Here is a 24,652-nt window from a genome sequence, read left to right as displayed (position 1 = left end):
AAAACAAAAAGCAAAAAGATAAATATAATAATTAGTTTAACATTATAAAATTGCAACCCTCGCTCATCTGTATAGAACTTGATCTATGTTTTGAGATGAAAAAAAATAACTCTTGCAGAAAATGAAGTTAGTAATAGGATTGCTTAAATGAAGCAACCTACAAAAAAACCTACAAAACCGAAACTATATTACAAATTTACATAGTTTGATTTAATACATTAGATTATAACTTTTTTTTATACAAATAAATACGATGTATCCATCGAGCCATATATATAAATCTTGTACTACAATTTATAGATATAACATTTCTCTTTAGATAAAATATACACAAAATATATATGATCATTCTGATAACTCAAATATCTTCAAAATGTAAAATGACTATTGACTCAAAAGCGACACACACAAAGGTTGTGGGAAGGAGACAGGTTAGGTTAATCATGTTGTGGAAAAAGAAGAAAGTGAAGCATGAATCGAAGTCAAAGCTTCTGCACATGCCCTGCATGTTGTTATTTTCCTCTTCATAGAAGACTGAGTAAAAGGATTGATTGATATGGTTTTGTTTGGGTGTCAACAAAAAAAAAAAAAATTAAAATAAATGGAAGTGATTTACATTGTGATGAGTTGAACAAATATTTGTTAAAAGAGAAATGATATTTGTAGTCGTAAAATATGCAAGCACCTAGCAATCTTTTTAAAAAAATTTGAGTAAATATGAGACCGACATGAAAAAAAATTAATTTTTTAATAGTAAATCTCACTTTTTTCAAAATGACTATGCAACACTTGCGTATTCTATAATTGTAAGTAGCATTACTCAATTTAAAAACAAATATATTTTATAAGAGGAGTCTACAAATTCAATCTAATGTTTAGCATGCCCGATATGGATTTGGAGTTGAGCTCCATCTTTACTTCGCTCGGGTTCACCAGGGCCCATATCCAGCCAAAAACAAATTTTCTTACAAAGAAAAAGAAAACCCTACCATAAACCCTAGACCTCAAAATTTACAAGTCGAAAAAGAAATTTGCGAATAGAGAAGATAGCGATTCTAACGCACCGGAAGAATTCACAGTTGATCAGGTTTGCTCTAATGCGTTTTGAGGAATGAAATTAATCCAATCAAAATGGAACATTTGCAAAAAACTTAATTTATATGTTTTTATTTTGTTTAATTTGATGTTATGCAGGGGAGAAAATTACTTTTGGAGATACGAAAAGTTGAGCAGGAAAATAAGGCTAGGTTCGTTCCCTTTTATTTTCTGCGAATGGCGCTTTCATTTGTTTTATGTTCTGCTCGGTTGCTTAATAATAAGGATTTTAACTTTTAATGTAATTTATCTGAGATGAGGCCATGAGAGCTTTTTGGCTTGTGGTCAGGAATGTGATTATTGTTGGGTTTGAAGATGATGGTTTGTGAGCTGAGAAAATACCAAATAGAAAGTTCACCCGACAGCTGCGCAATAAGTCGTTCGAGTGAAGCTCAGCAGAGAGTTCTCTTGAGTCTCAGTCAACAGGTCACACGAGCAAATAACTCAAGATCTATTTTTCTAGGATTTATGTCGCTAACTATTATATGTTTTGAGAGATATCTTGAAACACAGAGAAAGAGAGAGGCAACCCGTGTGTGTGTGAGAGAGAGAGAGAGAGAATGAGAGACATTGTATTGCTTTACAATGTTCTTACTTTCATCTGAATAAAATTCTCTGCACCTCCATGGATGTAGGTATATTGTTGAATCACATAAACTTTGTGTCATATGATTGTTTATTTTTCTCGTTTCCTGTTACTTGTTTGTAGCATCTTTGGTGTGAATTTGGTAAATGTTTTCCACAACAACTGGTATCAAAACCTCAAGGTTGGCTTCCAAGGGAGAACGATGGCAGGAGACGAAGTGAAGGCTGGAATCGAGAAGTTTGACGACACGGATTTTGGGTGTTGAAGGATACAGATCAAGGATTATCTTTACGGGAAAATGCTTCATCTTCCTCTATTGGGAAAGAAGTCAGACAACATGGAGAATGCTGATTGGAACTTATTAGATTGACAAGCCTTGAGGGTATTCGGCTGACCCTGTCAAGATCGGTTGCACACAACGTTATCAAGGAGAAGGTCACATCGAATCTCATGGTGGCTTTGTCTGGTATGTATGACAATCGTCAGCGAATAACAAGTTGAATTTGATGAAGAAACTATTCAACCTCAAGATGACAGAAGGTACATCAGTTATCCAATATCTGAATGAGTTTAACACTATCACAAATTATTTGTCATTAACGAGATTGAGTTTGATGATGAGATTCAGGCATTGATCATGTTAGTGTCATTGCAAAATAGTTTGGAGGCCTTGAGAATGACTGTGAGTATTTCTGTTAGGAAGATGAAGTTGAAATATGACGACATCCGAGATCTAATTCTTGCTAAGGAGGTACGCAAAAGAGATTTTGGCAATATCTCAGGTTTGAGTTCTACCCTTAACGTTGAAACTCAAGTAGGGGACGTCACATGTCAAAGTCCAAAATCATGAGCAAGAACAAGTCCAGGTCTAGGCAGACTTGCAGGAACTGTGGCAAGACAGGCCACATCAAAAGAAACTGCCAGAATCCGAACAAGACTGAGGATGACACTATGAACGTGGTAACTAAAGAAATATAGAATGCTCTATTTCTTGAAGTGCACAGTTCAGTTGACGATTGAGTGTTGGATTCAGTGGCTTCATTCCATACCACTTCACACGATAGAGCATGCAAAACTATGTTTCTGGTGATTTTGGTTTATATGATATCAAATGGCTGGATAATAAGTAATGAATCATAAATAATTTTCATCCATCTAATGTCACATAAGAAGATGATGGGCGAATGATAACGAATAACACGTCTCTTTCTTTTAAGGGTAAAAGTGTAATAAATGATTGAATTTTAAGTTACTAATATAATATCACATTAAATTTAAAAAAACAAAAAACAAAAAAGCTTAAAGACAAATATAATAATTAGTTTAACATTATAAATTGCAACCCTCGACTCATATGTACAAAACTTCTATGCTTTGAGATGAAAAAATAACTCAGATTGCTTAAATGAATTATGCCTCAAAATAAGTGTAATACTAAGCCTACAAAGAAATCTACAAAACGTAAACTACATTACAAATTTACATAGTTTGATATGATACATTATATTATAGTTATTTTTTACAAATAAATATGATGTATCCATCTAGCCATATAAATTTTGTACTACCATTTATGGATAAAACATACACAAATATGATCATTCTAATACCACAAATATTTTCAAAATCTAAATGATTTACTGACTCAAAATCGACATACACAAAGATTATGGGAAGAAGACAGGTTAGGCTAATCTTGGTGTGGAAAAAGTGGGGAAGAAAGTTAAGCATGAATCGAAGTCAGCTTCTGCACATGCCCTGCATGTTGCTCTTTTCCTCTCCACAGAAGACCAGACTAAAAGGATTGATTGATATGGTTTTGTTTGGGTGCAAAAAATAAATAAATAAATAAAAGTAATCTACATTGTGATGAGCTGAACACCTGACTGTTGAACAAAGATTTCTCGATTGCAGAGCAAAACAAAAAGTATTTGTAAAGAGAAATGATATTTTCAGTCGTAGAGTATGCAAGGATCGTGTAATTTTTTTGAAAAAAAATGAGTAAATACAAGATTCACATAAACAAAACTAATTTTTAGAGTACTACTACATATAGTCGTGGATTGCACATGTGCCGCACAATTATTTTGAAAATGAGTGGAGTCTATTATTAAAAAAAATTTTATTTTCATATGGGTCTCGTATTTACTTACTTTTTTTAAAAAGATTGCGCGGCGCTTACACACTCCACGACTGTGTTTAGCATTACTCATTTGCAAAATTCTTTCTTTATGGAAATAACATTATCCCTACCACATACACATCATGAAATGATGAGAGGATGATAAAAATTGAGATGATAAGTAGCATTACTCATTTTCTTTTAAAAACATTGCTTTTAAATTCATTGATTGAGATTTTGTCATCTCAACATTGAATTTAAAAATGGTAAAAGTTTGATACTTTGGACGTGAAGAAATCCATGCAATAGAAAAAATTTTCAAAATTTCTCCAACATTCAACTTATACTTTCATAGCGGTAAAAAGACATACACTTTTAGTAATAAAAGAGAAAGCGAAAACGTAAATTCTAATATTCATAAATGTGTTCTTTTGATATTGACAAAAGAAGATATATGATCATTTTGAATTTAAGAATTCTGTTACATATAGTCACTTATGTGTATTCTTTACATACTCTATTAATGTGATTGGCCAAAATAGATATTTTATATTAAAATAAAGTGACGCAGGTAATTACATTAATAGAGTGTGCAATGAGTATGTAAAAGTGACTGCACATAAAAAAATTTTGACTTTAATTATTACGAGTGTCGTAACTGTTCCGTATAAAAATAACTTATTAATAAAAATAGAAAATTATGAAAAAAAATATGTTTTTTACGATATTAAAATATGGAAAACTCTTAAGTCAAGCGAGATTGCGTACCAAAGTGCACCCAGGTGCTGACATATATTAATTTAATAAAATGAGCCATTTTTTATTGTAATTGAATGAACTGAAGGTTTTGGGCTGGATCTTAAGTGAAATGAAAATAGAAGACAAAACACACAGTTTTGACAAAACGGGATCTTTATGCCCTCTCTCCTCTTCATGCCCTCTCTCTTCTATGGTTTGACAAAAAATGGAATTTGTTTTCAAAATTTTATGTGATTGAAATGAAAATAATGAAGAGATAACATGAATATTGCAGATTTCCTTGAATCTCTTTGGAGGGACATAGAAATGAACTCATGACCATTCCCATGACTTGAGTCTCGTAATTATATCACACTGGCTAACCTCATGTGTCTTCCTCATGAAGTGGTTCAAGTGGATAGTTGAGCAATTTGAGCTCTTAAACAATCCTAGAAACTATGAATTCCAAGTGTTGGAGTTAGGAAGTGGTGGCGAATACAACCTAGCAATCCATCACACAGATGAGGAAATGAGAGAATGGGGACTAGATTCTGAGATGATAGCTGACCAAAAATGGCGAGCCCATGGTAACAGGGGTGCTTGGAACAACAATTGTCCCTGTTATCTTGATACTTTTTTTTATCATCTAGCTAACTTTGATTGAAACGAATATGAAAACAGTGACGACAATACTCCAAGTGATGCTTCAAGTATATGCATCTGATACCCCGTATTTTAATGTATTTTAATTTAAAGAGTATTTTAATTAATTTAAATATTGGTTCTATTGTTTTAAATTTATCGGATTTCTCATTGGTTTATTTTTATAATTTTTAAGTTGTGAAATTTATTTTGATATGGTAATATTGATTATTGTTTTGCATTTAAGATGCTCTTTGATTTAAATTAGTTTGTTTGTGGGCTTTAAAATTATTGTGTTGTTGGATTTTTATTATTATTTTATTTTAGCTAGTCACTGCGTTTAAATTATTTTTTTCAACCTACTATTTTGAAATTCTTTTCGTTGGATTAATTTTGTGACCCAAGTTGTGAGGATTGGACCTCATTTCTTTCCATCACCTTTTTCCCCTTTTCTTTTCTCCTCTTCTCTTTTTACTTATTTTCCTTTCTCTCATTCTTTCCCTCTACTTTTTCCTCTCGCACGCGAAGCTGTCTTCCCCTCTCTTCCCGTCCATTTTTTCAACCACCCATTGCACCACCATACACCGTCCGTGGCCTCCACCACCCCTCCCATTTTCTTCCCCTTCGGCCGGTGACCTTCCCCCTCCATTTTCAGCTATTCCCTCGCCGTCGTTAGCCTCCACGCGTTGCTTCAAGCCGCGGCAATCTTTTGTTCCAGCGCCGCCGTCGCGCCACCATTGACCACCATCTTTTCACCACACTACCATCGGCCTTTCAACTACCTAAATTACCCAACCTCAACCTCGATCCGCCACCGCCGAAGCCTTTCTAGCTCATTTTCCGATTTGACTGTTTTGGCTTTCAACCACCATCCACACTGCCACCCATGGCCAACCACCACCACCAGTAGCTTCACCAACACTCCTAAGCCCTTACCTAGACATCCTAAGTCTTCGTTTGTCTTCGTTCAAAAGTTGGATTTTTGAGACCCACGACCATTGTCCACTTTGCACTGTTGCATTGCTATGCCGCCACTCCTAGTACCTCATTGATCCTCCGAAAAGTATATTATAGAACTGTAAGTATATTTCTAAAGAACTTTTGAGATTTAAATGTATTTTTACGCTAACTCATATTTACTGTGAACTAGTTGGTTGTGTCGGACTGAGTCCGAGGAGTAAGGGGGTCGGTTGAATTGGAGGATGGAGTTATTGTGTGATTGGATTATACGGGGATTTGTTGGCTGTTAGATATTTGTGTCGTATCTTGTACATTGCATAATTGCACGCATGTTCATGTTTGTAAATAAAAACTGGATTTTCACATAATTGCATGTATGTTCATGTGTATATTTGAAAATTGGGTTTTCATATGAGAAATGGTTTTGGGTGTATGTGTATTACGACCCCGAGCCGAGATGGGGCATTATCTCGGTAGAGCTCCTCTGGTCACTCGGGAGCAAAATATATTGAGTGACGTCCCCTGGGCTGTCGCCGGGCGACAACGAAATCGGACAGGATGATAATGCTCTCGTGCCGACTCCGTGGCTCCTCTTGCTGGCGGAGGTTAGAGAATGCTTGGCCATGGGCACAGAACTGGACATCACTCGTTATGAAATCACTCTTATGGTCGTTACCCCCGTGGTGTGACGAAGGGAGTCAGGATGGCAGATGGTCCCTAAGGGTGATCATGATGCATACAATTAAAATGGATTATTGGGCTATTTTCTAGAAAAATTGCGTGTTGGATAAAAGAATTTTGTCTGAATCATTTTCTGGGAAAATGATGAATTATTGTTTTGGGTCATTTTCAGGAAAAAATAGTGGGAAATGTTTTAGTGGAAGTTTTGGGTCAAAATGAGATTTTGGCATGCGTTGGAAAATATTCATTTTCAGAGAAAATGATGTTTTGGGTCTAATGCATATTTCATCATATGCATGCATAATTGTTAGTTGCATTAATGCATTTTTATCTCTTGGGTTGCTTGGTTGAATAGTTGCCGAGACTCATAATCTTACGATATTCGATACCCTGCAGTACCGTTTTATGGTATCATAGATTTTGATGCAGATGATACTGATGTTGAGCTTGAGAATTCGGCTCCGCCGAATGAGTGATATGGGATCCCTCGCTCATGTTTAAGATTTGTTTCCCGCTTGTTGAATTATGTATTTTGGTATTATGATATTTTATGGGATAACTGTTTTGCTTTTTGAAACACTTTGGTTTAAGTGAATTTGTATTAAACAATTATGATACTTAGTCGGCTTATTTAAATTATCCGCTGCTTTGTTTTTATTGTACACTGTTACATGTACACACACTTGGCACTTATCGTTGAGATGCGTGACCGTGTTGTCATCATCTCAATGTCTCGATTCTCGAGTTTTCGTACGTGGGTCGGGGGCGCCACAATGCGCATAGGTTACTCGGCATTTGATTTGGAGATCATTTTTATTTTTTTATTCACCTAGTTGCTGTTTTTGCATAGTGAATCAAATATTAGAAGAGAGACTTTTCAAGACTGGTTTGGTTGTCTAGTGATATTGTAAAAATCATAAGTTTGGCTTCTAATTTGAGAATGAGGAAGATGACAATAGGTTAGAAACTCTTAAAGAACGGTTGTTGTAACCCTTGGCTCCGATGTTGGGAATTGAAAAAAATAGAGACAACAGTTTTGATATTTTAACTTGGATTTCTTCTGCGAGCAGCTCTGGGTCTTGCTGTGTATGTCTTCTTCTCTTCTGATTTCTTTTTTTTTTAATATAATAAAAGTCACGTCAGCCATCGGTACACAATTGGTACCCAAAACTGCTTGTATGTAGAAGAATTGTTAAAATATACTACAATTAAATTGAAGATGTTATAGGACAAATTTAAAAATAAATATATTTTTTGGAAGAGTCTACAAATTCAATCAAATATTTAGCAGGCCCGATATGCATTCGGAGCTGAGTTCAATCTTTACTTCGCTCGGGTTTAGTAGGGCCCATATCTAGCCCAAAACATTTTTTCTTTAAAAAAAAAGAAAAAGAAAAAGAAAACCCTCGACTTCGAGGTACCATAAACCCTAGACGTCAAAATTTACAAGTCGAAGAAGAAATCCGTAACACAGCCGAGAAGAAGAAATCAGAGAGAGAGAGAGTAATAGAGATGTCTTCGGATAGAGAAGGTAGCGATTCTGACGCGCCTGAGGAATTCACAGCCGATCAGGTTTGCTCTAATGCGTTTCGAGGAATTAAATCAATCCAATCAAAACGGAACATTTGCAGAATGCTCGATTCATATGTTTGTTTTTTTTTTTATTTAATTTGATGTTATGCAGGGAAGACAAATACTTTCGGAGATACGAAAAGTTGAGAAAGAAAATAAGGCCAGGTTCGTTCCTTTTTATTTGCTGCGAATGGCGCTTTCATTTATTTTCTGTTCTGCTCAGTTGCTTAATAATAAGGATTTTAACCTTAAGAGCTTTTTGGTTTAGTTTAAAGAAAGCGCTTTTCAGATACCTGGTTAGGACTGTGACTATTGGTGAAAGTTCTACTTTGCTGAATCGTTTAAGGGAATACATGATCACTCTGTTTTTCATTTGATAGCCAGTCTTTAAGGATGCACAAGTTCTGAAAGTACATATTTTTTATAAGTTCGTTCTGAAAGTTCATTGGAGGTGGTTGTGTTATGTTCAGGAGGGTTAAAGGTTTAACCAAATTAGTATCCAATAGTCCTATGGCTTTTGGATCAAGTCATTAACAATTGGTATCAAAGCAGGGGCCAAGTCACGAATTCAAGTCATGGAGGGGGCGAACTATAGGCTGGATTAAAATGCCTTGGTGCTGTGTATGGGCATAGTGTTAAGTCATTGAATACTGATAGATGAGTGAAGCCGCCGAAAGGAAAATGGCTACTACCGGGTCAGTGTTGATAGAGTGGGCCGTCACGGACGTCGGATTCGGAAGCGTGATAGAATGTTATGATTATGAGGGTTAAAGGTTTAACCAAATTAGTATCCAACAGTTATAGGGCTTTTGGATCAATGGTTTGGTTTTTAACAGGTTGCCCGATAAAGTTTTTTTTCCCCCTCCAAAAGACCTCTATTATGTTGCAGAATTTTGCATAAACAAAGAGCCCTGAATAGGGTGAAGAGTCGTCATTGAAATTGAATTTGTGAAAGATAGAGAGTATATCTAAAGACTTGGGGTTTATGTGGCCGTATCTAAGACGTGGAGTAAAAGTTGATTTCAGTGTGTTGGAAGCTATCCATGAGTATTAGCAAGCCTAAGATAGTGTCATGGGAATTTAAATGGACAGATTTGATATAGTGGTGCATTTTTATGTTAACTTGTTCTAGACTGAATCATAAGGTACAGATTGTAGAGAGAGGAGGGATATGATAATATGTGAAGTTCCATGCCCTGTGATTCTTCAGAAGCCAAATATGCGAATATCATTCTCTTGATGCATATCAAGATGGGGATTAACTTCCCAGTTACAACCCACAAAACAAACTGGTGTCAAATTGAGATGCCTTTAGAGAGATTGTATACCCGATACCTTGAAAAGGGGATGAAGCGATTAGCCAAATTGGCTTCAACATATGCCAAAATTTAAATATTAATGCCATGATGCGAGTAATGAAAAGTAAATGACCCAGTTAATGCCTGCAAGCAGGTACTAGCAAATATTGACCTCTCCCTCTCATACCCTGTGTGTTTCCTTTGGTAAATTTGAGACATTTGTATTTTACATAGATGCTTAGCACTTTGATAATGATCTTGAAATTAGTTAATAATCTATTGTAAATGCATGCAAATACAGTGGTTGACAGAATTTTCTCAATATAGGGTCGTCCGTGAAGGAAAAGAAAGACGTAGACTATGGGCCCAAAAGTTAACACCACGACCCTCTCGAAAAGGTGAGAGTGTCCAAGATGCAGCGGGAGATGAAACACAGCAAGAGTCTAAGGGCAATGAAGGGATGCTTCCAGATGACATTGTCAAAGTGATTGTAGCACGTGAGAAGTATGATCCCTCTCTTCTCTCTTGGTGTGCTATTACGTTTGAATCCGTGTTATTCTCCTAACAAAAGGGATATACCATCTCTGCAGAATAGTTTTCTCATCGGACTCAGAGGATGAGAAGACTGAGGTAAACCCACCAAAAGAAAGAAAAAATCCAACACCTCAGGGTGAGGAGCTCTTCCTTCTAAACTAATAGAATGAGGTGTCTTCTTAGGTCAACAATACTTATTATTTTCTTGACTTGTGATTTGAAGGGTAGGAACTGTTATTTTGAAGGACATGGGTCCTCCTCAATGCTTGCAGAATTCCTTAGAGTTCTTGAAGAAAAGAAAAATGCAGGTTCCAAGGTCATCGGCAGTCTTGAACAATTCCAGCCAAGCATTGCGTCTTCTTTCCAGTTCTGGCTTGATTTGTAAGAAATGAGGAGTTAGGATGTCAGTGTGTAATTCTCATGTTGTACGGGTGATACAGTTATATCTACCTTTTTCTCCGCACTGTGCATTGTTCTGAGGAACAGTTCAAGCCGCAATTTTGGTGCAAATTTCAATTTTGTGTTAGCAATCAATCGCATTGCTTGACATAGTGGGGATGGTATCTTGTGAGAGATTGTATCTTCAGGCCTAATTTGAATATTGAGATGGAATGGAGAATGAGAAATCCACCAAAAGGCACTGCGTGTAGGCCTAAAGGATTCCACGAATGTGTCCTATTTCAAAATCTGATTGACGGTGCTGAAGCAGACATCTCTTTGTTTTCTAAAAGGTGGGATATAAATAAATATTGAAATATGTTTAATTGAGTGGATTACCTTGTTTTCTAAAAGGTTTTGGTTCTCATCTACTTTTATTATTTGTTTAATATTAGTTGAACTTTTTAATTCATATCCACCAGCTTATGTTACTTTGCTGTATGCCCGATGGCTAAGCTAATAAACGAGAGATTATTGGACAAACCCCTTTGCGTGGGATCCATTAGGAAGACCTGATTGGTGAGCGAACACAGACACCATACATATGAGCCCTTGCATTATGGAAAGGTCACTTGCACACTGCTAACTTCCTTCCTGATGCTCCATCCAGCTTCAGAGGGCTATCGGAGCATCAAGATGGACTTTTTGAAACTTACCTCTGGCCAACACTCATTAACAAAGGAAATACTTATCTACTAGTTCGTTTATTAGCACATTAAACACACCACTAATGAAAGATTATTACATCACTAATGAAAATTTATTAGGTAATTCTGGGGTACGAATGACGCGGTTCCTCTCACACAAATCATATAATTAAAATTGTTTGTGTATAGGATGAGAGTATCACCCATTCATATTTTAGTACTTAACAATTACTTTAAGAAGATCCGTTGAGATATAGAAATACTTTCAACTTATCTCATCTCATCATTGTGATTTTTCCAATTTCTCAAACAAAATATAACAAACAATTCAACTTTTTCAAATTTCAAAACAATAATAATATTAAAAAATAATATTTTATTCAACTCATCTAAAACTATCTCATCTCATATCATCTCATCATCCAAACGAGCACTAAATGTAGTAGGCTGCCGTATTAGGTGGCATCAAAAGGTATATCCCACAGTAAAGGGTTCACTGGCTCGATTTGTAATTGTTAACATGCAATGTTTTGATGCAAATATGCTTCAAGATGTTAAAACTTACATACTGTATGGAAAAATTTCCAGAGAGAACCAAACCGAAGCTAATTAGCGACAGAACTATGTAATAAACTAATTGATACATGTAATAAACTACTATGTATGTAATAAACTTACATACAATTTTAAGGTATGACCTGGTAGGTAGGTAACAAAGTAATCAATTATCAATACAAGTAGAGTTCTCTGCCTTTACAAGATCCTGCCCAGTTCCCATTCCTGTTTTTGGATTACAGAACTCTCACAATTAGATAGTTGTTGATCCAAAAAGGTGGTAATTTCACCGTTCCTAACAGTGCTATATGCCTCTGCACTAGCTGTGGTGGTGGTGCTGCTATTATGGAGAGGAGAAAGCATCTTCTTTGTCCAGCCATTTCTGTTCCTGGATTGAGGCTGTCTTGGCCTGTCCCGAGCTGCTAACCAGAGATTGGAAAGCGCCTCGGACCTTATGCAAGCGCTTATAGTGACGGATACGTCGGAGGACAGCTTCTTTGTCTAAGGTTTTAGAGGAGGCCTCAGCTGATGATTTCAGATATAGCTGCATTGAGATGGGACCGAGTGTCTCCGAGTCTCTCTCTTCTGAATGGTTCAGGCTCATCTTCTCAGTCTCTGATAGAGATGGCTGGACTTTGGAAATCATGAAAGCCATTTTTTCACCAGGAAATAAATCCAGTATGAAGATGGAGGAGAGGGGATATGGGGTCTATTTTTTATATAGAGTGAGAGTCTTCATTTTGGTTGGTTGATCATTTGGTCTTGTTTTCTTGCTTTTCATAGCGGTTTTTTTGGGCTTTTCAGGGTACTCAAAGCCAATGGTTTTTGCTTGAAGTTGTGGGTTTTGCTTCAAGTGGGGGAGGCTGCTGTTACAGCAGGCTGAATCTACAATAGAAACACGGTTTTGTGAAACTGTCTCTGGTGAATGTTATTTTAGCCCATAACAGACGAAACTTTTCCTAAAAAAGGATTAAAAAAATAGAGTAATAACTTCTTTATTAAATCTTGATGACACTTTTTTTTTTTTTTTTTAAATCTTGATGACACTTTACACTGCTGTCAAGTTTGACAGTGATTAATAAAAAAAGGGTTTAAGCATATTCATTGGAAGGAAAATGTTAGTATATCGTTTGAGTTTGAGCTCTCACTTTAATAGTTTATATATTTAATTTTTTTTTTTACTTAATAATTAAGAAAATGACTTTTAGTATATTGATGTATTTTTTTATTTTTTTAAAAATATTTAAATATGTTAAAAAAATGAAAAGAAAAACAATAAAAATATAAAAATATAAATTTCCAACGGTCATTACTGGGCAGCAGCCTAGCATAACTCTTCATTGGAATTGGAGTTTTTGACCAACTGTGATTATTATACTTGTCTTTATTTTTAAAAAAATTTGAAGTCCATATATGATTTCTGAAATGTGCAAATGAGTATGAAAAATGCTAGGGTGTCCAATTTGTTTTGCCCGATTGGGCCTTTTTTTTTTTCTTTACTTAGTGATTAAGAAAATATTGTTTAATATTATTGTGAATTTTGTTATTTTTTTTTAAATATTTAAAAGTGTTAAAAATGATGTGAAAAAAAAATCAAAATTCTTTAAAGTTGTTTTTTTCACATCATTTTTTTAACACTTTTAAATATTTTTTAAAAAATAAAAAAATTCACAATAATATTAAACAATATTTTGTTAATCACTAAGTAAAAAAAAACTAAAAATAAAAAATAAAATGCCCAATCGGGCAAAAAAAAAGGGAGCCCGATTTCATTGCTTAATGAGTATTTATTAAAGCATTGGCAATGGCCTAGTCATTGTCAAGTGCAAGTCCAAATTTTAGTTTCTTTTTAGTTAAAACTCCTGCATTGGACTAGCTAAATGAATATTTGTGAAACTTTGAGTTACAGTAATTTAGGATCCCTAGTCATATTTGGAGAGTCATTGTAGAAAGACCAAATCAATATTTTACTATTTTTCCATCCAACTACCTCTCTCTTTTAATATTAAAATTTTAATTTTAATATTAAATATTAAATACAAGTATATTTACAAAATATTAAATTTTAATATTAATACAAGTGCATTTTACAAAATATTAGATTTGGTCTTTCTAATATAAGTTATTTTTATTTCATATTTGAAGAGATAAATCGGTAGTTTTTCATTTTCTAGCAAACAACATGTGTGAAATATATTCCTAACTCATGGGGCTGGCCAAATGAGCTGGTGTTGAACCAGTGTGAAATAATATTTTCATTGATTTTATGCCAACACATGTTGTTCTCTTTGGTCCCTTTGTAATTTTATTTGAAAAATGTTAAAAGTAGAGTGGCCGATTGTGAGTCTTTTGGTTTTATTAATCCTTTTTAATAAAATAATAAATAGCACACGTGGCATGCCAGTGTCTGATCTATAATATAAAAGTAATATTACTTATCATTTCAACTCTCATCATCCTTCTATCATTCTATAATATCTCATTAGGTGATTAGAAATTATTTATTATATTTTACTTGTAAACCTATTATCTAATGTCATATCATAAACTGATAGAAGGATAATAAGAATTAGAATGATGAATAAATTTTTTCATAATATAAAGTGCCATCGGCTACCGACATAATATTGTTCATCTTATTTAAGCGATAGGAGCAATGCAAAGAGGATAAGATAAGGTTGAAAATTGTCAAATCTAGTGAAATATTAAATAATAAAAAAATAATAAATAATAATAAATAAATAATACTAATAAAATAATAAATAGTAAAGAAAAATAATTTGATCAGTTCTTAACTTCTTATTCTTGTACCATATAAGATAAGTTAAAGCACGTGGAAACACATGTAGAAGAAACACACAGCTAATAAACTAAACTAGCCACCTGAAACTCTCCAACTGACAAGAATTGGAGGTCCCACTGTATCCCCTATTGGATTTCCTTACCAAAAATGTAATAATACTACTCATAAAATAATAAGCTTTAAGGAAACCTATGGTTTTTAGGGAACATTGTACAACTTCTATGAGTAACACTACGTACTATATTGTTATTTTATCTTTGTCTCATTTTATAAAAATGACACTTTTCTTCATCTTTGAATCATTTTGATGAGAAATACGACTCATCACAATGATATAAGAATGGAATTCTTTCAATTTGTAGGAGAGTTTTCAAACTTCTTTGAGTAAGTGACCTAGCGGTTGCAACCAATGTGCTGAGGCGGTATTCAACTTTTAATACACCCAAAAAGAATGTTCACATACAGCTGACAAGTGTAATCTGGATACCACTTGTAACACTCCTGATAAGTAGTGTTTGGATAACTAAAAAATATGAAAGAAAATATAAAGAAAATGATCAAATTCAAAATTGAAACCAACACCACTACAAATACTCAACTGCTCTTACTAACTAATGGTCCAAGGCCAATCTTAACCCAAATCAAGCCCAGCCTAACTGAGCCCATTAAGCCCCAATGCCTTTGTTCCATTACCGTGCAGGTACAGAACTGTGACATTCCATCATCTGCTGTGTTTTTTTGAATTGTATTATTTTCTGTAAGCTGTGTTTTGCAATACAGGGGGAGGGGGTTTCCCTTTTGGATTTGGTAAATGGTAAGGATTCATATGCTTGACATAAGATAATCACCCAAAACAAAACTTCAAGTTGAAGAATGGACTTGTCACCGAAAATGGCAGAGTGAAAAACAATGGGCAGCCAGCGTCAGTTTTGGATGTAAACAGAGGGCCGTAATCAAAACTCGATAGGAACCGAAACTTGTCGGTTAAACGAGGGTCGTGATTTTCACGTACGCATTAAAGCTATCTGGGTGCTTTACCTCAACTAAAATTACGTCTCTAAATACATCATTTTATCTTTTCATTTATTAAAAAAATATATTTTTTCTTAAATTTATATGTTAACAAATAGAATTTTTCTAAAGAAAAAATAATAAAGAAAAGACAAGGAAAGAAATATAGAATGAAAAATGCTTGGGCGTGAGGTGATTTCAAGACATTTTCCCCATTCATATTTTTTTTTTTTTTTTTTTTACTTTGTGATTAAAAAAATTATTTTTAATGATATTGTGAATTTTTTTAAAAATTTTGAAGGATATAAAAAAATGTATGAAAAAACATTTTTTAAAAAAAGCCAAATGGCCTTCTCGAGAGAATTTCTCGAGCTATACCCTCGGTGGGTATAGCACGATCCATATAGAATTATCACCTCATGGATAAATGGAAGTCAGATATTAGTCTCTCAGTTCATCTAATCATTACAACTTTTTCAAACTCTCATACTAAATACAATAATCAATTCAGCTTTTTCAAATGGAAGTTGGATACTAGGCTAACAGAACTAGCCTCGAATTGCCTTGTCGGGAAACATATATGTTTGCATGCAGCAAAGAGAGTGTGTTGATTCTGTACAACCACGATATCATATCATATCATATATATATATATATATATATATATATATATATAAAAGATCATAGGGTTTGGCTACAATGATACATACATCTAATGCATTTCATCTACTCTATTACAAAATGAATATTTTCGAACCATGTTCAAGGATGGGACGACTACATAAGCAGCATGGTACAAAAATACAACACATCATCAAAGGATCGCTTTACAATATAATGACGGGGAAATATTCCAACATTCAATCATGCATACTTGTGTAGCAATGAGCCAGCACGTCTAAAGTATGCATTATTGCCGCAAGAAAATCAAACTCACGTTACTGATATGTTCATGCCAATCTCAAGCAGCAGCAATAGCCCCGGCAAGGAAACAATCTTCTCTTCTCCATTTTTACTCACAGCTATGCGTGCACAGGCGAAAAAGTAAAAATGTCTCTGATGAAGATGACCCATTTACAAGCCTTCTCTGTTCTAGGCATCAATGAGAGAAGGAGCTTGCCTCTGTACTATAAATTGAATGCTCACTCAAGCTGAAGTTGGCTCTCTCTTCGTCCCATTTCAGAATCTCCCTTGCATATTTAAGAGCTGCATCAACACTATCACGCTCCAATCCCTTCACCAGAGAAACATACAACTTCCGTCCGGTGAGGGAAGAATAAAGTCTCTTGAACTTCACTGCAATATAGTGGAATGCCAGCAGACCCAGCGAAGGGCTATTATTGATGCTGTTGCTGTTGCTGTTGGAGCGATGACGACTTATCAGCGGATGAAAATCATCAAACCATTCACACTCAGTCAATGGTACCCGTTCTATCTTTTCCTCAAAGAGATCAAATTTATTTAGTATTAAAAGGAAGTCCATCTGACCAAAGGTTGGATGATTCACAATACTTTCAAATAATTTTCTGCTCTGCATCATATTGTTAGTGATAGAACCACTCCCATCAAAAGAAAACTGGTCATAGTCACTAAGGGCAACACAGAAAATGGCCATGCCAACATCTTCAAACATCTCTAGCCACTTGCAGTTTTCTCCCAAGCCTCTGGCTGGTACTCTAATAAGCTGGTACCTGAGAAACAACCACAAGAATGTTAAGGATCACAAACAAAAGAAAATAATTTTAAGAGCGTCCACAGGGGATGATTAGTAGTCACTAAGTCAATTTCAGATGGAAATAAAGAGCAAGCTATGCAATATACACATTTTCAGACTGATTGATGGCACATGGAAGTATTTTTCTCCAATTTATGAGGCTATTAATGTGCCAACACAACATGGCCTTTGTAATAGGATCTCTCTACGTGCTATAACTTATATATTAAAAAAAATGATCCCTCTATGTGGCGATGATAAAAGAAGAATTTATCATTTTGGGAAAAAATAAACATAATACTCATGTAAGGAAAAAATTGAATGTAAAGGGCAATAACTTTGTGCCTTCCTTCTATATAGAAGTTTAAGGGACCATGCAGATGATAGATAATACATCATCTTACACATGTACATCCTGTCAAAAGCACAAGCTGAGAACAGCTATACATGTATAATAGCCTATGGGTCTGATTACAGAACCAGACCGGGATTGTTGGATAAGTCATCCATAGAATGCACACAAATAATATACACACCAACTAATTTTATCATTGATTAGGGTGTTGAAAGGCCAAACTTTCCATTATGCTGCATACAATGGATTGGATTAAACAGGATTGATATTGTGTTTGCTCCGTATCAGTATATGATATCTACCAAATAGTGATGTGAACTCAAGTTTAATTAGGGAAAAATTATTATCTGAGTTGCTCAACTCTGAGGCACCAAAGAAATAAGGCATTTATCCAACAAACATGCAATCGATCTGCAATGCACATTGGCACCTACAGGCCTACCTTAGTAAAGAATCATGCTGATCGACAGCATCAATGTTATCATCAGGTGCTGACGGGGAAAATGAGAAGTCAACGCAAGCAAGCCCATTTGATGAAGTAACACCCTCAGCAGATAGGATATCCAAATTTGACGGTTCATAGTCTGTTCTCAATATGGCAGTGGCCTAAATAGAAAAAAGTAACATTAGAAAAATTGTCAATAGCTTTTTGTAGGTGCCATGGGAAAAAAAAAAGTTATAAGCAAAATATCTGTTTAAGGAATGATGAATCAGTACAACAATGATCCTCATTGAGATTGCTGGACAACTTCACGGAAGACTTTTAAACAAAGGTGGTAACCATTATCAATTTAAACATTGGTCAGTAATAGCTCAATCAGCCTCATGACAAAGCCCAAAGAAGCCAATGGTCCATGTTGGAAAATGAGTTGAGATTAAGCAACACCTTGCTAAGCTCAGTTAGGCTCAGAAACAGATGTATGTTCTAGAAACCATCTTGCAACCCTTCAATTACCTGGATTTCGAGCCAATGCTAATTGCTAGTGTTTATCGTCAACCACCTCTCTACTAAACGGTATCACTTTTTCCTAGTAGCAAAAGTGCACCCAAAAACCTTCGCATTGTATGCAAATTTATGACCAATCATAACCGTTACAAAAGTTTTCACAATTATACAAATTTAACCCAGCAGAGGACCATGCAACATGATCTTACCCGCTCTAAGAAATAACTTGCAACAGTTGGTAGCACTTCCAATTCAGTTCTCCGAGCATATGTGGCCCGAATGGCTGAATCATTCCATAACTCCTCGACCAATGGTGCGTATTCCCGAGTAGCAGCTGGAAAGATAACTTCCAAATTTCCCGACACCATAGTTTTAAGAAGCCAATCGGAGAAAGCTTTCAGCCTTGGGCCAACAGAATAAATAGTTTTGTCATCATTGTTAACCCTGTTCCCTGTTGTCAAACAGAAAACTTGCATTATACAAGGTATCCATACCTATAATCTGCTGAAACTAATTTGGCAATGTATCAATGTCTGTAAGGTCCTGATGTAGCTATTTTGTAGAAAGTTGCAGATCAGTGACCATGATCATCCAGTTAGTACACTTGATAAAGCAACAAGCCTATCAGACATTTACACTAAATGCCAAGCAGCACACCTAATCCTGCAATGTTAGTTATCATATAAATTAGCATCAATATCTTCTAAACAAACACATGCATAGATGTTAGTACTAGGCAATCCCAAGAAATAAAAATGAAAGGTGCAATATACACCAAGAGTTGTTAGTTAAGTCAAACTTGATGTTTATTTCCATAAACCCACTTTCCACACCAAGTACCAACAATTAGAACTTAAAGCAACGAGAATTTTACCATCTGAGAAGAATAATAGGAATCAGAATATGAAGCATGATATAAAAATTTTAGTTCCAAGTACAGACTACAACAATCATAATTCTAAAAAAATGCTACTGTTCAATGTCAAGTTTTTGAACTTTGTACAACATTCAAAATACCATAAAAAGAAAGAGTGATTAACATTACATATAATGTGGCATCCTCTAAAATTTAGAGATATGTTGATAGATCTACACGTGACAGATTAATTAACACCTTGATCCTATCATGGTACAACCTAGTGGTTAAAGGGCAGACTTGGGACGAACTGAGACTTGGACATCTTGGATTCAATTACGCACTAGGATTCTCCTTGGATTACCTGATACATGATGCTAGCAGGTAGGATTGTGTATTTGCGATTTATACCCAGGGGTAGGTCCAAAAGACTAGGGCTGGACTCCGACTCCGACGGAGTCAGAGTGCTCGTTTCCGACCTCCGACTCCGACAAGAGTCGGAGCCAAATTGGAGCTCCGACTCCGACTCCGAATTGGAGTCAGAGTCAGAGCTCCGACCTCCTATCGGAGCTCCGACCTCCTATAGGAGCTCCGACATAAGATCGGAGCTCAACGTGCGCTCGACGTGGAGCTCGAGCCGAACTCTTTCAGAGAGGTTCGCTCGACTTCCGCTCGACATGTCGATCGAGCCAATGTTCAATACAACGTGTGCTCGACTTGCGCTCAACACCTCGCTCGAGCACAAGTGTACAGTAAAAAAAATTTCGGAGTCGGAATCGGAGCTTCTTGGAGCTCCGACTGCGACTCCAAATAGATATTCGGAGCTACTCCGAATTCCGATGACTCCGACGTCGGAGTCGGAGTCGGAGCGGAAGTCGGACGGAGTCGGAATTTTCGGAATTTTGCACACCCCTACAAAAGACCCTGCCTTGCTGAGGTTCTACACTATAAAAAAAATAGTATTTTGAAGACTCAAGGGGATGCTTGGGGAATGAGATGAGGTGATTTTCGGAATTTTGCACACCCCTACAAAAGACCCTGCCTTGCTGAGGTTCTACACTATAAAAAAAATAGTATTTTGAAGACTCAAGGGGATGCTTGGGGAATGAGATGAGGTGAGATGAGAATTTTGTAAATAGTAGTGAAATGATTTGTGAATAGTGGTGAAATGGTTTAAGTTAAGATGTTTTATTGGGTTTTGGGAAAAAAGAGAAAAAGTTGAATAAAAATATTATAAAGTTAGAATATTGCTAGAATATTATTTTTTAATATTATTTTTATTTTGAAATTTGAAAAATTAGTACTATTTTTTGTGTTTTGTTTGGAAGTTTTGGAAAGTTATAATGATTAGGTAATAATTAAATGAAAAGGTTAAAGATTTGAAATTAAAAAGTGTTTGTTTTTTAGTGATGTTTGGAAAGAAAATTATGAGAAATTTTGAGATGAGATGGGACTACTTTTCCAAACATGGCCAGTCACATCTAAAGCTAAATATATAAGAAAGGGGAAAATGAGGGAAAATACTTCGAATAGAGTAACTTAACCTTATTACGAGTCCTTATGCCCACAAACAAGAAAACCATGTAATATTCACTACATATGCACATACAAGCTAAAAATAAGAAGGGACGATGGCAGACTTGATTTGAACTCATACCTGTGGAGCCAATTTTACCAGAGGAAAGCTTTTTTTTCAACTCAATGAGCCCTTCTTCTTCAAAACGCTCACGCCCCTCAAGAAGTATACCAAGATATCTATATACATTGCTCTGAATCTTCAACTTCATACTTTCCAGCTCTTCCTCAGAAAAAGGAACTTCTTTATAAAGAATCTTGGCCTGAACATGCATAAAAACCAAAAATAAGCTATTTGACAAATAATGTATGAATTGGAACATGACTTTTGCAAGCATCTTTTATTAATGTTAGCAATACACCTAATTGACCTTCGACCAACAACCTCACTCTGCAACCTTTCTAACAGGTGAGGAGGTGCCTTTTGAGCTACAGCACAGTAGCTCTTCATGACAAAAGTAGTCCCTCTATAGAATAAATGAAAGTGGAATAGAATCTAAAATCCATTAGAATCTTATAACATGTCCAAGCATGTTAATAAGAAAATTTGCAGTAATACTTAAAGGTATCACATTACATAATCACTTCAAACAACGTCACATGAGTTCTTCTAGAAGCAGCAGGATAAAAAGGAATTTAAATGCTCCACTAGACAGAGACTTATGAACCACAAATAAGCTTCCCAAAAGTTATCATGATTACAATCTGCCAACTACATCTGATTACAACATACCATCGAGAAAATAGAATGATGATATCACTCTCAGATGTTAGACCCATTGCAAAACTCTCTTTCACATCAGTTCTATTTGAAAATTTTCATTTATTGATACGCTAAGATCTCTTTCTATAGTAAAAAAATGGAAGTCCTCTAATAGAAGGAGATACAAAATGCCCGGAGCTATATGGCATTTATCTGGTCAGATTTTATAACTGTCTTGTAAATAAGGCAGTGGCCAGCATAGGATTAGGCACGTGATTACACTAGGTTATTACCTGCTTAAATATAGTACTTGCACCAGATCCATTATATCCAACTAAGAGAAGCTTCTGAAGTATTCTCTGCTCAAAGTAGTCGGGGACAGTTTTATTAACCAGACTGCTTACTTGTTCTCCACAAGAATTCGAGAATTTAGAAAGAACGGGCAGGGACAAGAGAGCACAAACAAGCTTTGTTCCAGCCTGAAAAGTAGCATGAAAATTTTACGAATATGGCAATGTAAATTGGATAAAGAGAGGCAGAAACAAATATTCACAGAGAAACAGTACCTTGCCCCAAATATACCCTCTTGTATTCTTCTGTCCCTCTTCTTGGTATGACCCATCATCATTCACCCAAAAGTGCGGGTTCCCAGCACACTGAACTCCTGCCAACTGCAATATTCAACAAACAGATCTTAACTATCCCCGCATGCCAACCAGTTCTGAAAATATTTTTAAATGTATAGAAACTCAACCTGTAACATGCGAAGCTCTACTTTAGTAATCTCCCGCCCATTTATAAAAACTTGTGTGTTTCCGTTGCTAGCTTCTTGCCTGATGGGACCTCCAACATTCAAGTGGGGACTAATAATCTTTGCAGGCTTCTGTCCTTCCTGTTAAATTCAACAGAAAGATCAAATTCCATAATTATGCAACAAACTTAAATAACAGAAAAAAATTCGCAAAGTACATCAATTCACCTTTCCCCACAGACCAGATACTTTATCATACCAATAGTTCCCTGGTTTGAGCTTCTTTGGTGGGTTTGGGCAGGTCTGCAATAATACCAGCTCCTCGTGTGAAAGAGGTTGTCCATTCACACAAACATACTGCGGTGGTAGTTGATTTGCTTCACACTTCTTCTCACTCCTCATGATCTGTCGAACCTCCAAGTCATTAAGCAGCCGCTTAAGCATCCGAGAGCACTTCCCCAAATTTTCTCGTTTTGACTCGTCAATCGGGAACCCAATGCAGGTAACGCATTTCCTACCTTCCGGCATTGATCCCATAGCTCGAAGCACACAATTACTGCAATATTTTGCATCACAAACAATGCAAACCTCCTTTTCGGTGAACCTGTTTCCCTTAAAGCACCGATAGCATGATCCTTTCTTCCCTTTCGTTTGTGGCACTCGCTTCGCAGGCATGGTCTCAGGCTCATCCTGAGTACATTCCTCATCAAAAGCACCATCGGCCTCAACATCACGAAAAGTTACAACTGGGGTTCGCTTAAGATCATAATTCGATTCATTATTGCAGTCCACAGCCTTAATAGAAGAAATTCGAGATGATGGGTAATCAAAACTCAAAACTGATTCATTTGACACCCAATCTGCTTGATTCAAATCATTATTTATGTCTAAACTCTCCTTCCGACCATTAGAAACCCTCAGAGAGCTTCCTTGTGACTTATCCAATATATCAGAAAACTCTATCGTGCTTGAGCTCCCAGCTCCACCTAATAACTCGTGGGAAAGCTCATGGCTGATGGACGAAAACCCCAATGCCCTCGAGCTGTTAGCTACATCAGACAAATCACCGGACCCATAATGGCCATTCGAATATTCTAACACGCCGGAGCTAGTAAACTCACCCGACACAACACAACCTTCATTGCCCGTGTCTCTCTCCTCAAAGGCAATCACAGAAGTAGGAGACACAGTTGCTTCAGAAACTAACTCTAGCTCTTTGCACTGACGAACACTTTCATTATCTCGGTCGAACGCAATCACGGAAGTCGGGGAAACCACAGTAGCAGAGTCAGAACCTAATGTTATTAGCTCTCTGGAGAACTTTTTGCTCCGAGGATCGGGAGCTAAGAGTGGCTGTACAACGGGCAGGGAAATTTTATCCGACAAGGAGACCTGGGCGACCACGGCCGCCACGGGAATTCGCTCAACGTTGATTGGAACGGCACGGGGGAGATCGTAGGTTACGGGCGGGCCACTGTATTCCACGGCAAACGAGTACTCGGCACCATTCTCGGCGTCCGATGTTTCAACCGGAGGCACCGCCGCTAACATAGTCTAAAACAAACTTAATCCGAATTTCAACACAAACTCGAATTCCAATCCTCACCGATTAAAACACGGAGCTCTAAGCCTATCTATCTTGAGCTCCAAATTGAAGAGCAAAGAAAGAGCTCCTCAAACCCCTTGTTACTTAGAAAGTAGCCCTAATTTTCGGGTTAATCGTGTAGATAATAGAAAAAGGAGAAAGAACGTTAACTGTAAGATCTGAAAAAGTGTGTGGAATTGAACTTTGCTTGGAAGCAAAGAGAAATGGAAATAGTAAAGGAAAGGGTTGGAATATGATTTTGCATACCTGGTTGGAGGAGTGGAAGAAGAGAAAAGGAATCGGGAGAAGGAGGAGGAGGCAGAGGAAAATATTGGGGAAATCCGAAGCCAGAGAGTTTTGTTTGTGAGATGTGTTTGGTTCGGTGGGAGAAGGAAAATGTGTGCATTGGGAAAGTGTGAGGGAGGAAAAAGACAGCATCGGAGAACAGCGATTGTGTTTGGAGTGGATATATAAAATAGAAAAGA

The 24,652-nt window shown here is 36.2% G+C and overlaps 2 protein-coding genes across 4 annotated transcripts; one reads left to right on the top strand and one right to left on the bottom strand.

Annotated features, from left to right (window-relative positions):
* Positions 1-1,173: 1,173 nt before the first annotated feature.
* On the top strand, positions 1,174-10,958 carry LOC121240613. Of its 3 annotated transcripts, none has more exons than XM_041138094.1 (5): positions 8,230-8,396; positions 8,509-8,561; positions 10,022-10,198; positions 10,285-10,364; positions 10,457-10,958. In XM_041138094.1, exons 1-5 carry the CDS (start codon positions 8,337-8,339, stop codon positions 10,618-10,620), a joined length of 534 nt encoding a protein of 177 aa, XP_040994028.1. In that variant the 5' UTR covers positions 8,230-8,336; the 3' UTR covers positions 10,621-10,958. The 3 variants fall into 3 exon arrangements, with proteins under 3 accessions (XP_040994035.1, XP_040994028.1, XP_040994042.1); XM_041138108.1 differs by having other exon boundaries at positions 8,232-8,396; positions 10,452-10,958; XM_041138101.1 differs by lacking the exons at positions 8,230-8,396; positions 8,509-8,561 and adding an exon at positions 1,174-1,247.
* A 5,335-nt stretch (positions 10,959-16,293) lies between these two features.
* LOC121254909 (extra-large guanine nucleotide-binding protein 1) lies at positions 16,294-24,606 on the bottom strand. The gene is made up of 8 exons (XM_041155143.1): positions 22,811-24,606; positions 22,586-22,723; positions 22,398-22,502; positions 22,125-22,310; positions 21,211-21,391; positions 18,907-19,148; positions 18,194-18,357; positions 16,294-17,373 (listed from the first exon to the last, which is right to left on the bottom strand). Exons 1-8 carry the CDS (start codon positions 24,131-24,133, stop codon positions 16,782-16,784), a joined length of 2,931 nt encoding a protein of 976 aa, XP_041011077.1. The 5' UTR covers positions 24,134-24,606; the 3' UTR covers positions 16,294-16,781.
* Positions 24,607-24,652: the final 46 nt, after the last annotated feature.

This window comes from Juglans microcarpa x Juglans regia, chromosome 1D (genome assembly GCF_004785595.1).
Source record: "Juglans microcarpa x Juglans regia isolate MS1-56 chromosome 1D, Jm3101_v1.0, whole genome shotgun sequence".
NCBI lineage: Eukaryota > Viridiplantae > Streptophyta > Magnoliopsida > Fagales > Juglandaceae > Juglans > Juglans microcarpa x Juglans regia.
Note: the sequence above shows the minus strand (reverse complement) of the source record. Positions and strands in the feature narration are given on the sequence as shown.

Bases quoted from the DNA above. Each gene is read 5' to 3' on its own strand.
- LOC121240613 (XM_041138094.1), top strand. From the start codon at position 8,337: ATGTCTTCGGATAGAGAAGGTAGCGATTCTGACGCGCCTGAGGAATTC. The intron at 10,199-10,284 runs GTATGATCCCTC...CCATCTCTGCAG, and splicing joins GTGATTGTAGCACGTGAGAA to AATAGTTTTCTCATCGGACT. The intron at 10,365-10,456 runs GTGAGGAGCTCT...TTTGAAGGGTAG, and splicing joins AAAAAATCCAACACCTCAGG to GAACTGTTATTTTGAAGGAC.
- LOC121254909 (XM_041155143.1), bottom strand. From the start codon at position 24,133: ATGTTAGCGGCGGTGCCTCCGGTTGAAACATCGGACGCCGAGAATGGT. The intron at 21,392-22,124 runs GTAATAACCTAG...ATGCATGTTCAG, and splicing joins CAAGTACTATATTTAAGCAG to GCCAAGATTCTTTATAAAGA. The intron at 19,149-21,210 runs GTATGAGTTCAA...GTTTGACAACAG, and splicing joins TGGTAAAATTGGCTCCACAG to GGAACAGGGTTAACAATGAT.